The sequence below is a fragment of the Lineus longissimus genome, chromosome 3 (assembly GCF_910592395.1).
Source record: "Lineus longissimus chromosome 3, tnLinLong1.2, whole genome shotgun sequence".
Taxonomy (NCBI): Eukaryota; Metazoa; Nemertea; class Pilidiophora; order Heteronemertea; family Lineidae; genus Lineus; species Lineus longissimus.
In genome coordinates this window covers 8,681,573-8,698,047 of record NC_088310.1, presented here as the reverse complement: position 1 = coordinate 8,698,047, position 16,475 = coordinate 8,681,573, and the positions used below count along the sequence as shown (strand labels likewise).

At 40.3% G+C, this 16,475-nt stretch overlaps 2 protein-coding genes across 2 annotated transcripts; one reads left to right on the top strand and one right to left on the bottom strand.

The window, feature by feature from the left end:
• Positions 1–471: 471 nt before the first annotated feature.
• LOC135485412 (cation channel sperm-associated protein 1-like) lies at positions 472–6,926 on the bottom strand. The gene is made up of 12 exons (XM_064767408.1): positions 6,824–6,926; positions 5,944–6,265; positions 5,465–5,738; positions 5,067–5,180; positions 4,405–4,558; positions 3,993–4,084; positions 3,522–3,671; positions 3,193–3,256; positions 2,770–2,915; positions 2,408–2,495; positions 1,664–1,778; positions 472–1,063 (listed from the first exon to the last, which is right to left on the bottom strand). Exons 3-12 carry the CDS (start codon positions 5,574–5,576, stop codon positions 1,040–1,042), a joined length of 1,059 nt encoding a protein of 352 aa, XP_064623478.1. The 5' UTR covers positions 5,577–5,738; positions 5,944–6,265; positions 6,824–6,926; the 3' UTR covers positions 472–1,039.
• A 79-nt stretch (positions 6,927–7,005) lies between these two features.
• On the top strand, positions 7,006–11,785 carry LOC135485667 (alpha-soluble NSF attachment protein-like). The gene is made up of 7 exons (XM_064768004.1): positions 7,006–7,248; positions 7,772–7,977; positions 8,360–8,406; positions 8,919–9,052; positions 9,410–9,494; positions 10,226–10,399; positions 10,946–11,785. Exons 1-7 carry the CDS (start codon positions 7,139–7,141, stop codon positions 11,093–11,095), a joined length of 906 nt encoding a protein of 301 aa, XP_064624074.1. The 5' UTR covers positions 7,006–7,138; the 3' UTR covers positions 11,096–11,785.
• Positions 11,786–16,475: the final 4,690 nt, after the last annotated feature.

The following is a 16,475-nucleotide window of genomic DNA, read 5'->3' as shown; positions in this document are numbered from 1 at the left end:
ATCAGAACAGGCCACGTCAAGTTTTATTTTGTCTCTGGATGACCAATCCAGGGAGTCTACATGTGGTGGCGTTATGCGAATACAGGCTGCCTTTTGGAAGGGCATTTTGAAATTGCAGTATCAGTCTGGAAGGGGATGGATTTCTACTCCAATTACTCTTTGTGATGGTATGGACATCCATGCTTGAATAACCACATGACCATGGTAATTCATAATAGCCAATGCTATGTGTATGGATATCCATAATGTTTTGTATGGAAATTCTTCCCCTTCTAGACTGTTGTTTATGAACTATCTCATCCTCATGTAGCAGTAAATTTTTACCTCAATTAAACAGTACATATAGGTCAACTCTGTTGTGCCTGTTTTTTGTATCCCTTTTAGATGAAGGGGGTCATAATTATGATACATTATAAATAACATATTCAATATTCAACAATTTTATTGTAAAACTTTCATAACAATGCCAATTTATTATTTCTGTACATATGTAAAACTTATATACATCTCAACATGCAGTAACAACTTGTTATGTTGTTTATCATTCTTCAACAAAGAATTTCCGACAGCCATCAGAAAATAAGAATTTTCTCTGAGGATTACTAGAATCACTACCAAAGGATGGCTTAACTTCAGAACGTCAGATGACTAGCATACATAAACGAATAGTGTCCATAACAAAAACAAAGGGAAGCATTGTAAATTCATGACAGCCATCAATGAATCCGAAATATGGTTCCGGAGATAGTCCTTGAACGTATCAGGAAATGTACACAAAGATTCTACCATAATTTGTGTACACCTGCGTATGTAATGCAATACCCAGCAAAATAGTGCTGTTGACTTCAGACTTTACTGAACCACTCCCACTCTGAGACGAATGTACACTCTGCATGAATACAGTATTCTGTTATACAACCACTGATTGTCCTCTCTTATATGTGGCACCTTGAACAGTGTCATAGGCCATGTCACGGACCCAACAGAGGATCCTGGAAGGCTGGGCTCTTCTTGATGACGTCTGGAACCCGTCCTTAGGCTATGTCACAACATCATCACTAGTCTGTAAGGAAAGCATACAATATATTAGATGTTGTCCCTTAACTTCCAGCCATTAGGAAACGAAGTATGAAATTTCATCCTAAACATCCTTAGAGGTTATAACACCGCTTTTCTTGTACCCTTCCCTTCATCCTTCCCCGAGAGTCGGTGTCCATCCCCAGGCGTGAGTATCATCACCATCACAAGACAGGCGAGACGAGCGTCAGGGCATGGAGTCAATCCAAAAGTTAAAAGCTGTGTCCTTTCAAGTGTGCACTGAGGGAAGTGTGCAGGCCTGAGTATCCTTCCCTGTGTCGTTCCCGGTATGTGCTCACTCGTGGAGCAAAATGGTACAGTTATTACTATGGATATAAGATACTCAAATGTAGTACACCATAATTTCAGAATGCTTGGGAACTCATTCTTGATCAATCTCATCCAAACAAACAGTGGAACATTTTTAGGCTATGAATTTTAATTCTTTTACTATAGTATCAAAAGTCAACATAAATTTGTAAGTTAAATCTATTCTAAACCCTGAACCATACGATTAAAATACATTGACCCCAAGACTTGGGAAATCAACAGACCATGACTGAGAGTTAATGCCATATTTTCCTACCTCAATGCAAAGATCCACAATATTATCAATGGTCTTCTTCTGACTGTCTAGTTGTTGTGAGACATACTCCAGCGCTGCTAAACATTGGAAGTAATGCCGCAGATGATCCTTCTCACTGGATAAAACAACAAATAGAGCTTAAAGCGGTAGATTTAATGTCAAAAAATTATTTTTTTTTAGTGTCAAAATCCTGTTTAAGAATGTCAAGTGAAATAAAACTGCGAAAACGAAACATCTCCGAGTTATGTATTTCGATTAGTTTATCCCGAAAAAAGCCCAGCCTCTCTGAAAACGAAACTATTCCCGGGTCACTACCATATTTGGAATCGTCCCCATATTGTAACAATCGTGACGTCATTGCGACCTCCTCCCTTACTTCCGCGATCTTGGAGTGCCGACCGTGAAGAAACCAGTTTGTAAACAACGCGTTCACGCATCATTTTCTCCATTTTTCGGCGTGAAAATGGTCAAAAAATGCCTATTGACGAAATGTAGAAGAGGTCGCAGCCTGGAGAAGGACATATCGCTCCACAGTTTCCCGGAAGACGCCAAAACCAGAGCGAAATGGGTGCGATTTTTCGTGACGCTCGAGCCGTCACTTGACAGGTCATCAATCGGGACGAGGGGAAAACTGTTGTGTTCCTTGCACTTTGAACAGGACATGTTCGAGTGCTCACTTTTCCTTTATTAATGGACCTAGAGATAGGTGAGATCTTGCCATGAGCATGGCACAAAGTGACCAACCTGGAATCCTGACTAATATATAATTCGGACACTGATTTTCTTGCGAGTCTGGCCGATTGTTCACTGCTCCTTGTAATGTCACTGGCAGCTGCAATAGAGTGAAGATAGAGTCAGCAGTCTGAATGTGGAAAAGCTTCGGGCTCATTTATCAAAATGAAAGATGGTGTAGCACCTCTCTGGTCTAAAGAAACACTTGGGACGTACAATGTAACGTGTCGCAACCTGATGAAATAGTCATGTCTTCGCAACGTGGCTGAATTTTGAATGAGTTTGAATGGATTTTTTGTGCAAATTTTGGGTTTTCTATAGCCAAGACTGCCGGACCAATTCACTAAGGGTATGTGATAAAGCTCAACACTGACCATCATCGTTATTATTCATGTGGTAGAGATCCTCTTCATCATCTTCGTCCTCCTCCTGATCCTGGGCTTTCAGAAACCTTCTCTTCTCTTCATTGGAAGCTTCCAGGGTGAGCTGGAAGTTGTCTACCAGCACAGCCACAAACAAGCTGAAAGTAGGCGGACAAGCATTAAATAAATGAAACAGAAATGAGGTAGAATTTGTTGTGAAGGCCTTAAAATATGCTTGTACTGAAATGCCGCATTTGTTTTTGTCACGAGTGATTTTACTTTTACGAATTTTGTTCTTTAAATCTTGGCAGTATAGAATAAGAGATTTTCCTCTGAATTTGGTTGGGTTTTACTCCTGGTAATATTCACACTATGACTCATAACTCATCATCATCATCATGTTCATCATCATCAACGGCGACTTATGTGACTTACTTGAGAAAAACAAAGTATTCCATTACAATGTAGATAAACAGGAAAATGAAGATGTGCCAGGAATCTGAAAAAGAGAACAGACAGGTTAAAGTTAGCAGTGTGTCTGTTCTTTTCCCTGTAATTTAGAACGGGTCCAAAAACCAAATGTCGGGCACGCAGGGAGGGCAGCCGACGACCTGTTTAGAATTGCTATAAACAGAGACAGACCGGACAAATATTAAATAAAGAAGTTTTCATGTGGAATCAAGTGTTGTGTCGTCAGGCCCGGCAACAAAGACTAGTCTTTATGATAAGAATTCTTCGGTGATATAGCGTTAATTTTTACTTACTGGGATCATTGTTTGTTATGTCTGTGTATATCTCAAACCAGTCATCAAGAGTCAGGAGCTGGAAGAGCGTAAACGCAGCTGAAGGCAGCATACCGAATCGGACGGGATCTTGCTTGAAATACAGCCCTCTTCCTATCACAGCAAACATGTCTAAAGGCCTGAGTTAAGGATTGCTTTAGGACTGCAATTTATGATACAGTAGAACCTCTCTATTGAGGACAGCAGTTTTCAGTCCCAAGGGTGTCTTGATTACAGAGGTCAAAATGAACGGAAGCTACCAATTTTGGACCAAAAGTACAGTGTAGTGTCCTCTGAAATGAGAGGAATTTTAGTTCATTGAAAGCCATGTCGGTTCATCCAGAAATACATTCCTCGGTTCTCCCCGGGGTCGGACCAGGCCCTATTGCGTGGTAGCCTGCAGTGCTAACAACTAGGCTATAGAGGCTCTAAAACTCATTTCTTAAAGGATACATAACACCAACAGTATGAGCATGACGATAGCACCCATGGACTGGATTGACTGAAGACACGTCGTCATGATCACCTGGAGGTTACTCATGAATCTGAAAAAGATGGAAAGATCTGATTCATATTCTCATTTCGGGAATAGTCACCACACAGTGGGGTCACCTAACATCCCATTAAGGGCAGACCACTAATGCACCAGAAACCTAAGCCTGTTTTTGATTGTGCGTGGGGTACATGTAGTTCCCTGTCTATTAGACCTACCAATAGAGCGCATTGATTTTTTGACATTTTCAGCTCTGTACTGCTCACTTCTTGACAAATTTTAAACATACTGCAAAGGTTTAAAAACATTATCTCATGACAATGGCAATCAGATATTTTTTAACTCAAGAATGAGACGTCATCCACCATGTACCTGATTGTTCTCAGCACTCTCAGAGCTCTGATGGCACGGAAAGCTCGAAACATCCTCAGAATACGAAAAACCGTCATTATATTGAAGCCCTCGATGTTTTGGACAACCATGGGAACGAGAAAGTCAATGATATTGAAGACCACAATTGTGAAATCTGAAAAGGGTCAAGACATTTTTAAGATAATTCATGACGCCGACTAACTGGTCAGCTGTAAATTAATGACGGAAAGAATCATTTGATTGACCAGTACAATAGGCTCTATGTTACACAATTCATGAATAATGTAAAGATTTTAATGTTCAAATTCACTGCTTTTTATACCACTTGGACGACTTGCATTTGCAAAGCCCTTAAATGATGCCTTTCTTTTTGGCATAAATATCACTGATGATTGATATTGATTAAAATGGATCTATATCTTTGCCACCATCGAGGGCGGGCTCGAAATTCATTGAGGCAGCGGAGGTAACTGCTTTAATGTCCTCTCTTTGCCTTGGTCATTAATTTTTCACGAAGGTAACTTATTTATTTAGTTTCATTCGAAGTGTGCCCTCTTTCTCAAAACTGGGGCACAGGGCCCTTTTTAGTAAAAACTGTCATGCAGTATTGGAACGAATTCCAAGCCCTGCAAGAGACAGAGTGTACTAGGTCGATAACTTACCAAGTAAGTTCCAGCCTTCTTTGAAGTATAGTCGGCGATAGACGTACACTTTCAGGGCACACTCTATTAAATAAACACTCAGGAACATACTGTCAATGAAACTGAAGTACCAAGCTGAAGTGAAAGAATGACAGAATTAGAAGTTTTTCAGTCAAAATTATTTGTGGCTCATTGACGAAGTGACTACCATTCTAGAGCAACAAGGCGTCAAGAAATATAGGCCAGATTTTAGCGGAAGGATAAATGCATTATTTGTGTGTCAACATTTTTAAGTTTATCTGACAAAACCATTTCGCTTAGTTTTTCAATTGAAGAAACTCACAAAAACTTTTCTGTGGCTTCTGCCCACCACTATAGCAATAAGCTACTGTTAACGCAAGATTTTGGATAATACTTACCGACCCTGACAGTCACAACTGCATAAGTCTGAGCCATGAGAATACCAGTATTCATCAATATGATCAACAAGATGAAACCTGTGAATGTCTTGCTTTCCACAAAGTCATACATGATACTGTTCAGTTGTGATGTTCGTCCGTGAAGCACAGACTGCTTCAGCTGCACCTTTTCGAGTTGTTTTGCGTTTGGGTTTGATGTCTAATTCTTCACTTTTTACCGTTGAGGCATGATGATGCACAGAATGTTCATCTTCTTCAATCTCTTTTTCCTCATCTGAAAAAGATTTTTAATTATTTGCAGTAATACCTGAAACAAATTTTATCCCCAACTGATTGTTTACCTAAACTGAAAATGTAAAACCCTTTCGACGAGTATACTTCTAAAGCACATACTCCTTTCAGTGCAGACTACCTATCCAGAAGCTTCAAGTAATCCTAGCCAGTTGCCACTAGGCCTATGCAGCCTAAGTTAAACTCACGGATTTCATGTCTTTTTGACAACTCTTTGAGTGCCATTTGCATCTGAATTTGTTGACCAATTTCTTGGTACCCTTGACTGACTCTCCGGCCACGTGTGCCAAGGCTGACTTTCCGGGACTCTGGAAATTTTTGGACATGGTCGTCAGGAATTGTTTTCTGTCGTTGTTTTATATCATCAAGAATGGTGCCCTGCACTCCTTCCTCCTGATCTTGCGATCCGTCCCTAGCAGATTCATCTTCTCCCAGCATGGTCAGTACCTCTCCTCTTACTGCACCTGCCACACCAGACAATAAAATCACCACAGGTTTTTGCCTCTGAATCTGAAGAAACAAATTTGTTATATTTGTTAGTTACCATAGGCCTACCAACCAAAAAGTTTTTTCTTATTTAACTTTGTCACTATAGGCCTAGATTGACACAGCTAGGCCACACATTGGGTACCATAGGCTTTGTGCTATTATCACGACATCAGTGAGTGGTCACCATGCTCCATCATGTCCATCACCAGGGCAGGGGCCAGGGGCCAGGGGCTGGCCGGGCAGGATACTTCCGTCGTTCCGAAATATGGTGACGATGCGGATGATGTTGAATTTGTCACTTTATTGATGGTTCACGGTGTTAGTAGTTTTGCAATGTGTGCATGTATGCTTGTTAAGCTTGATGCATGCACTTGGCTTCTGATGATGTTTGTATCAGTGACAGTGCACAAATGGTGCAGTCAGTGCATTGGTTGTCGAATGGAGCTCACCATGTCACTCATGTCACTGAGTGCAGAGTTGAAAAAATGGAACAACCAATAATTTGAATAAACATAAAACAAACCCTCTCACTGCGATCAAAACAGTGGTACTGAATTCCTCAAAATATATAATTTATACCTCATGATATTGACAGTTCCTCTATTTCTATCAGCGGTTTTATAAACTATCAATCAAATGAAGAAAAATTGAGTTGTTTGGACGATTTCAAAAAACGCGCTTCGAAAACTCGAAAACTTATCCGGAAATGAAGGGCCGGAAATGAATCTGGTACGGAGTACGCATGCGCATTGAACATCAATGGTCGACAGTCATTTCTCAATATTTTCTAGCTGAGCTCATTTCCCAATTTGTTCCAAAATAGGTTTTACCTAAGCCAAATTGCTACATATCTTAGCTTATTTACAAGAACTGTCATTAAACTATATACCAAGAATGGCAGAGTGTGACCCGAATGAGCAGAAAGCCAAGGGTTTTATTGAACAAGCTGAGAAAAAACAGAAGACATCCTCAGGATTTGGTGGTTTTCTGTCTGGGGTGTTCGGGTTCGTGACAATATTTTTTTGTATTTTCTTGTGTTGGTTTGTTGATATAAGAAAGTAATTATGTAAGATAAAGTAACCTATGCCAGTTCTAGACTGACAAACACTGCCTGTCACTGCAAACTGTACTGGAGCACGCTATGAGTGTCAAGAAGATCAAGATAAAGACGACATACGTAACGTCATAACCACCTCACGCTCTACTCTCGTCATTCACAATACTGATACGGGAACGAGTTTACAGTCCCCGATCACACCCCAGAAAAAGGTCATCGGTTGACTAACGAAGCACCACTGTTCAATGGATTTATAGTTGAATGCGATCAAACTACGTCATTTCCGATCGGGGATTAATTTTAAACCTAATACAACACTTTGAAAGGACTTCAGTCCCGGACATGCCGTTATGAATCAGCACACCTTTGTATTTATTTGATCGCACTTGCACATACGATTTGTTCTCTAGTAAAGAATACCATGAATACCAGTTATCCAGTAGAACTATCATTCATGTCTTTATTTTCAGTGGTGGATCGTCAAGTTCAAGGTTAGAGGAAGCTGCCGAGCTTTATGTACGAGCAGCCAATGCATTTAAGATGGCTAAGAAATGGAAGAGTGCTGGCGATGCATTCTGCCGCGCTGCCGAATTACATATTAAGACGGGCACCAAACATGAAGGGGGGTCAAATTATGTCAGTGCAGCAACTTGTTACAAGAAGAGTGATCCAAATGGTGAGAATCCCCATCATGAAATTCTCCTCTCGCATCCAGAATAGTGTTATTTGTCTCTGTGGCTAAAGGAAAAAAAATTTAAAAGAAAAGAATTTGACACATTTCTTTCACATTTCCAGTAACTGTGGCTAATTAGAAATTTGACCCAGCGCACACACCCTGCATGATTACTACACAGTTTGACCTCTGGCTCTGTCACCTTGGGAATTAGGCCAGGGACAAAATATTTCAGTAAATATGTTTGAACCATTATGTTAAACTTGATCAAAATAATTGATGAAATACATTTGAACTGAAGATCACCCAGTGAATATATACCGGTACTTGTCACATTTTAAGTTTCTATTGTTGAATCAAGTTCCTAAAATTATTCTATTTGCAGAGGCTGTAATCACTATGCTCAAGGCTATAGAAATATTCACTGATATGGTAAGTGGATACAAGGATATATTTCAGCGACAGAAAAGCTCTGGCTGCAGTACACCCTTACAAAGACTTTTCAAAGCAAGATACATTGTAGGGTCCAATGTAATCATTCCTCCAGCTCATCTCTAAAGCTGGTGCCTTGACGCCTCAACCCTGGTGTACTGTTAATGTAAATGGCACCACCAGAAAACTGGTGGAATCCAGGTTGAATTAACGACAAAACTAAGAAGATCCCTGCTCCAGCAGGATTTGATACCTTTTTGGTCTGCGGATTTGAATTTTAATCATGATTTAGCTGGAATGACTTCTGAATTACAGTGGAGCAGCTCCCTTAGTGGTCACCTCTCTCTTAAGGACAACCTCTCTATTGAGGACACTAGTTCTGGTCGCAAATCGGTTGTTTTCATTCGATTTGACCTCTCTAATCGGGACACCTCTCTATTAAAGACAGCACTTGTCAGTCCCACAGGTGTCCTTAATAGAGAGGTTCTACTATATATGTGTTCAATTTTCAGGGTCGGTTTTCCATGGCTGCCAAACATCATATCACCATAGCAGAGATATATGAAACTGAACTTATTGACACTGACAAGGCTGTGTCTCACTATGAACAAGCTGCCGATTATTACAAGAGTGAGGAATCCACAAGGTATGTTGTAAAAGATACGAGTCTGTTGATTATGTTTACAATCTCAGTGACGGACATGTTTGGATAAATATTCATTCTCTTTGGCAATCCTTGCTTTGAGTGTGATTATGGAAACTATTGGAGGAGGAACCTTCCAGCCTGGTTGAGGATAAACCTGGTTGACACGCAGGTATGAGATGATACTGCTGCTTCTTAAATTTGGTGTACTTGTACATGAAGAAATCATAAAATGTGATCAGATTAAGATGGTAAGGGGGGAGGGGGGGGCGGGTTAGTACGATGGAATGTAATACAGCTGTGCTGAGGACGAACTGATTGTTAAACTTATTACTAATTGATCCTGTTCTGCTATTCCAGTTCAACCAACAAATGTCTAATGAAGGTAGCCCATTATTGTGCTCTGTCGGAACAGTATGAAAAGGCAATTGAAATTTATGACCAGGTAAGCGTTAAGTATTTGGTGCACAATGTCAGTTAAGAGTTTCCATATACCCGGGTTTTCCACAAGACCATTTGTTAGGGTGTCCCACCCAACCTTGAAAGCAGCCACCCTACTTTGGTCTGGAATTTTGTATCAAAGGGATTCTGTCGGGCCACCCCACCTTAAATTGCTGGCCACTCTACCTTATGTTGCACACCGGCAAAACTATCAGGGATACCATCCTACCTTGAGAAAACCCAATGGGAAATTCTGGTATGGTTACAGAAATGATTAAAAAAACTCGCAAAAGCAACTTGCCCTGAAGTTTGTTAAAGAGTATTCAGTTGCTTGTTTGTTGTGACATTGACCTTTCATGCGGTTGTTAGTCTCACCTAACATGCAGTGACATTACTCCTTTTGGTGAGACAGGATGGATGGACAAAGTGACACATTCAAATTGCTGCAAGCTTCCCCTAATTATGGTGTCCAGTTGAAAGTGTGTCAAACCACTTGTGCTAGGGACTGTTCATGTTAGCTGCAGTGACACTTTTAGAAGTCGCAACATCACCTTCAGTGCGGTCTGACTGAGCACATGTTCCTCATCAACACTGGTGATGCCTAATTTGTTGACCAACTCACAAGTGAGTTAATGGCTTGGAGAAAGGTCACTGTCTGGAGTTAAACCTGACCAAACAGGACTAAAACTTCTAACTAAATAGCTGGTTATAATCCAGGGCCATTCTTTCTTTCAGATTGGTACAACGGCCATGAATCACACGTTATTAAAATACGGCGCTAAGGATTACTTCTTCAAGGCGACTTTGTGCAGTCTTTGTATAGACCTTCTCGCTGGGACGGAAGCCATGGAGAAATATGAAGATATGTTCCCACAATTTGCCGAAGCACGAGAATGCAAACTGCTGAAGGTAAATCAATTAATGCTTTTATGTGTGATGATAACATGAAATATCATCGAAATTCATCCAGAAATAAGCAGTACAGAGGCAAAAATGTCAAAATCAATGTACTTGAATACATACAAAAAAGTTTCTTTTATAATCATGGTTAGTGAAATGTAAATTTTTCTTGGGTACCAAAATTTGATCTTGAAAAAATTAACAAAATTTTTTTTACACAGCAGTCCAAAAGGACAGTGATATTTACTTCTGAAGGTGACTACTGATATCACACCATTTCTGTAGCGATTGGTCTTGAGTTTGAACCCAGGGTACAGGCTTATGAGCCAACCAGTACCATACCACAACCACATCCTGTTGCACTCGTAGCGCTTCTGGCCTGGGCACGAGTGAATGGGTATGACCCAATAGTGGGTCACGTGTAGGTTGTACTCGTGCATTGCATTGCTTGGACCTCCCCTGGCTGGAAAATGATTTTCCCTTCTGTACCTCTTTGAAGGGCAAGAGGTCATGAAAAGGTTCTGTTGCCAAAAATGTAAATTTTCGTTTTTTCAGACATTGATGGAGGCTCTGAAGGAAGAGGATGTGGACACTTTCACCGATGCAGTGAAGGACTACGATAGTATATCACGCTTAGACCAGTGGACCACGACGATGCTTCTACGTGTCAAGAAGACGATGGGAGAGGACGACAGTGCGAGATAAACTCGTCAAAAGGACTGAATATGCAATCTTAATATATAGCAGAAATGTGGTGTAAATTTCGTTTGATTTTATGGCATTTGTGGATAAAATGGAATTCCATTGAATCTCTCCCTTAGGAATGAGCTTGTTAGAGGGTGTCTTGTTCACGGAGGTCTCATGCAGACGACAGACTGACGCAATCTGAGATGTCTCCAAATCAAAGGTGGTGACATCCCTATTTCTGAAGTCGCATTGGTCATTGAACACAGCATGAAGTTCCTGTATTTTCTATCTTGAAGGGAAATTTGAAAAGGTTCCATCTCATGCAGAAGTGGTCAGACGTGGTTTAGAGATATTACCAGTACCTCGGGCATGACCAAGGCTAATATTCAATTTCACCCAATGATCATTTCCATTGCACGACACAAGTGAGGACTACTGTCGTCTTTGCTGTCAACATAAAGTTTTCGTGATGCGCACGGAGAAAAAGCAGAACTTTCCGTTTGAAACATCACCCTTGTTAGGGTACCAAAGACAATCAGTGAGGGGGATTTCCATTGAAATCCTAGGATGACTAGTCTTTGAAAGGCTTTGGGGCTTCTGGTGATTTGGATGATGGGGATCTCGCTAGCAATGCTGTTTCATGTAGGCTAAAGTCTGGATTTGTTCTGTCGCAAAATTTACCTGCTATGCCATAACCATAGGTGTAGACGAAGGGAGGGAGGGGGGGGGGGCATCCAAAGGACACCTTTGGCAAAAAAGTCTTTGAAATTCAATGGAAAATGCCCTTAAAATGAAAATCATTTTCAAAATTTATCATGAACTGCCCTTGCTTTTCTGGAAAACTACCTCAGTCCTCTCCGAAATCCTTGCTATGCATACTTACTGGTTTGGTCCTGAATTGAAAATTAACCAATGACGTGCATACTTTCACTGTTTAAATTTCATCACATTTACTGATTAGTGATTAGGGATTCGCACTACTGTGGCTGCGAGAGTCGATCCTGTCAGGGCTTTTCAATTTTTCCTCCTCTTGGCTGAAGTCTCTGATGTAGTGAAGACATTCAATGACCCTTAACTGACTGTTTGGGATAGAACTAATAAGGGGGATTTGTTGTGTTCGGTGGTTAAAATGTAATTGGGCTGTAAAAAACCTACATTTTTTGCACCAAGCTGCTCTGGGCTTCAGCCTTGCTCCCCCTGGGGTTCCCTGGTAGTTTTCTGGTTCCCCCTTATTCAGCTTGGCGCCCCACTAGGCTGCTTTTGGTGGTCGGAAAGCCCTGCTTCAATGGAGTGTAAGGTGTTGTAAGTTTCATATCAGTAGCTAGCCCTGATGACTTGATGGTATATGTATGCCCTTGGCATATAACTGGTGTTTACTTTCATCTTAGGAGTATTAGAGATATAGTTTTTTCAAATTTGTTTGCCAATTTGAGGAGATTTTGTAAGTTATGTTTGGAGTACATGTGAGAGTTATGAAGTTGTTATATGAATTCTATGTAGTAAAAATAGTATCAATGATTTAAGACAAAATGTTCCCAGGTGTAGAACTGTGAAAGCTAGGGTCTTACTTTTACAAACATTAAATTGCACTGTTTAACCAGCATATTGCATACAAATGTAAGATGCACGCAAGCAGATAAACAAAGGCCACTATACATGTTAGTAGTGTATTAACTGTAGGTATTCTTTCCTATGGTTACTCAAGTTTGGTCATAGGGAGTCTCTCTTAATTACCACGCAGGATACCTGGCAGGAGCTTTGACAGCAATAGTTCACATTGATAAACCTGTTGATTGGCTATCCGTTGGAGACCTTTACTGATTTGCATTCCACCAATCACATCCTAAGACCAAGAGAAAATTTGGTCATATTCTTGTACCGTGCACCTTCATGACATGGTATTTCTGTTTTTCATTTAGTTTGATTCGTAGTATGTATAGTAGTGAGCCTTTCCTTACACTTTTCTTAAAAATTCGAATTACTTAATTCAGGTCGCTGTGTATTTGCATTAGCACTACATATATGATGAGTGAATGTTTGAGAGTTGAATAGAGTAGAAAGTGTGTGGTAAGTATTGATGTAGTTAAAACATTCACACTACTAATAACAGTACTATCGCTATTACAACTACATTATAATTGGTGTTTTTAATCTGAATAGTTGTAAAAAATAATAAAACCTGTTGTCAGTGAATATTGAGAAAAGTAGGTAGATTTTTCACAAGAAACTATAGATGTGTAGAATTGATGTCATTGTACCAGTTTTATCAGTTAAAAAGTGCATATCTGTGGTAAATGTGTATTCCCTTTGTACAAATATGTACATACAATATTGTCTAGACATGTTCAATATTTCTGGCGTACATTATTTCTATATCTCATTTGCCTCTCAAGACCAGATGGTATATTTCAAATACACTTCAAAGCAATTTTTGTGAAAGAAAAATGGCTATTGGATCATTAGGAAAACCTCAGTTTTCTCCAAAATCTACTGGGCAAAGCATGTTGTTTTCTCCAAACATATTTATGAATATCTCAAGCACCACATAGATACAATGATAGGAGTGGTATCAAAACGTAGCTTGTAACCTAAGCTATGTGAAAATGTGGATAACTCCATATGCCCCAAATGCAATGTACATGGTGTGATGGGTCATGGTTCACCTTACCAGTTTAATTACTCCACTTCTCCGAGAAAAGTCTATCTGTTCTTTAGGAGCTGATGATTTTACATCAAGTTCAGTTTATTTTGTAATTACCAGCACTCTCAAGCAATGTGAATATTCTATCAAGTGTGCACTTGTTTTTATTGCACTCGATGTGCCTCTTTTTATTCTATGTTGAAAATAATGTTTGCACAATTTGCAATTCGGTTTCAAGAGGCCAACATCTAGAATCTTAATGGTTGCATATATTGTGAACTGTTAGCAGGACTACGTGTAGTCGTGTGTTCTCTAGACCTGTCAGTTAAGGGTTGACCACAGGCATCACCATTTTAGTTGGAACCTGAAATCCTAAAGCAATTGGAAGAACTCCTTTAAAATGAAGTGAATGCCACTTTCAATGATAGGAGTCTGTTCTCTGGAAAATGAAGAGCTGTCTCCCACCCTTGAAATTGGCATTCATTTTTAAAGAGTGCTGATTGCTTAAGGATTTCAGGTTCTAGAAAAATTTATGGTGCCTATGGTCAACCCTCAAGCACCCACAATTCCAGTGGCTCTCAGTAAATTAGTTTTCTTACTTATTTCAGTTACATGTACGGTATCAATTTAATTTTTTTTTAAATTATAATATCAAACTTAAACCGATTAATGCACAGATAAATTTAATACAAGTTTTTAACAATCAGTTTGCAAGGCTAAATTTGCAGCACTCACTATAAACAAGCTTGTGACCTTATAAACTCATTCTAAAATCAAGACTGCATGCAGTTAATTCATGAAAATAAATCAGAATGCTCATTATTTGAACAATCTGTCATCAATATGTATATATTATGTAAATTTTGGCCTATTTGCTTCACCAGCCTTCTCTCCGACATTAAGCCTGCATTTTGTTTCGGGAGGGTTAAAGTTGGACTGGCAGTTACATTATTTGAGAGATATATGTATCTGAATGTTCCGATGAGTGCTCACCAAGTTAAAATATTTCCAGGTAAAAAATTATTAACTGACGTCATTCTACGCCTGACGTCACACGGGAACGTAGTTTGCCCAGGCAGGGGTTGTCATGATTAGCCATGATTATGTTATAAGCTGTTGGAACACTCTTGTTGAAGACGACATCATTCAAGATGTGACAATGTCACACCGGGACGGCTTGCATGAATGACAAATACCGTATCAGGGGATCACAATGAAATCGGGATAATTATGTTAACTTTGGTACATGGAGCGTTTAAACACAGCAATAAGCATGTAATCCAATTTCTTTGTGTTCCACTGTTGCGGAACCAACTAGACAGACAATGACTATTGGTCTGTTGAATCACCACACTGATTACAATTATATGAATTCAAGAACTGTTGTGAGTCTCAGTTCACCTTCAACATGTTAATGTGGAATAATCATAACTAATGTATTATTGCTGTAAATATACCTGTCACAAATGATATTTTGTCTTGCTAACTTCTTGTTCGAATCAACTGTGAGAGCTACATGTAATCATGGACGATGGAACATCTTATAAAAACACAGCCTTCCCTATACAGAGGTGGCACATCCAGTAGAAACATGTTGTACCCAGTAAAGACATGGTACACCCTGCAGAAGGATCTCTCTTCGAGGAAAGACATAGCTCACCTGTCCATGTAAGGAGATAGGACATCCAGAAGAGACATGTCGCATCCAATAGAGACTTGGTACGCCTTATAGTGAACCTGGTACACCCTGTAACGATATGTCACATTCTAAAGAGACATGGTACACCCTGTAGAAAGATCACACATTCAGTAAAAACATTGCACACCCTGTAGTGAGACTGCACAACCAGCAGTGGGGGACATGTCACATCAAATACAAAAAATGGTGCACCCTGTAGAGAAGTGTCACATCCTGCGCGGACATGGCAGACCCTGTAGAAACATGGTACATAGCGTAGAGAGATTGCACATCCTTTGAGACAGCACACCCAGTAGAGACAGATCACACCCCGTCGAAACATGGTACACCCTGTAGAGAGATTGCACATCCTGTGAGACAGCACACCCAGTAGAGACAGATCACACCCCGTTGAAACATGGTACACCCTGTAGAGAGATTGCACATCCTGTGAGACAGCACACCCGGTAGAGACAGATCACACCCTGTCGAAACATGGTACACCCGGTAGAGAGATTGCACATCCGGTTGAGACAAGGCACATCCAGTAGAGATGTGGCACACACCCTGTAGATATATGGCACACCCTGTAACAACTTGGTACACCGTAATAGAGGGATGTCACATTCAGTAGAGACATGGCACACCGTATAGGAACATCCTGCAGACAGATGGCACGTACAGAACCTCTACTCATTGCAGAAAGGTCATGATGTTGTCCCAGGTCAATGAGTAACCTCGATCAAGTACATGATCCCACATACATGAGCTTCCTCAAGTAGGCTAGTGTGGTGCCTGAGCCTGTCTTCGGTAGCAGTCAGAAGCTTCTGCAGATAGAAGCCGTGAATTTGTCCCAAGTGTCCTGCAAACTTCATTGTCCGAAGTACCCTTCTTGATAAGAGCTGCTGGAGTTGTCTCTATGGTCTGGTTGCGCCGTTCTTCACGAGCTCAAAGAAACTCGACCCAAATATGAATGAATTGTCCTGATGCTGTAATGAACTATCTCCCAGGAGCTTCTTCAAGTTGCCTATTGCAATATTTGGCCTGTCTTCAATTGCACAGTGAGACCGAACATTGTC

Excerpts from the sequence above, each read along its gene's own strand:
- LOC135485412 (XM_064767408.1), bottom strand. The coding sequence starts at position 5,576 with ATGTATGACTTTGTGGAAAGCAAGACATTCACAGGTTTCATCTTGTTG. Across the intron at positions 4,085-4,404 it reads AGAGTGCTGAGAACAATCAG|ATTCATGAGTAACCTCCAGG; the intron begins GTACATGGTGGA and ends CATCTTTTTCAG. Across the intron at positions 1,064-1,663 it reads TTGTGGATCTTTGCATTGAG|ACTAGTGATGATGTTGTGAC; the intron begins GTAGGAAAATAT and ends CTTTCCTTACAG.
- LOC135485667 (XM_064768004.1), top strand. The coding sequence starts at position 7,139 with ATGGCAGAGTGTGACCCGAATGAGCAGAAAGCCAAGGGTTTTATTGAA. Across the intron at positions 7,249-7,771 it reads TTTCTGTCTGGGGTGTTCGG|TGGTGGATCGTCAAGTTCAA; the intron begins GTTCGTGACAAT and ends CTTTATTTTCAG. Across the intron at positions 8,407-8,918 it reads TAGAAATATTCACTGATATG|GGTCGGTTTTCCATGGCTGC; the intron begins GTAAGTGGATAC and ends TTCAATTTTCAG.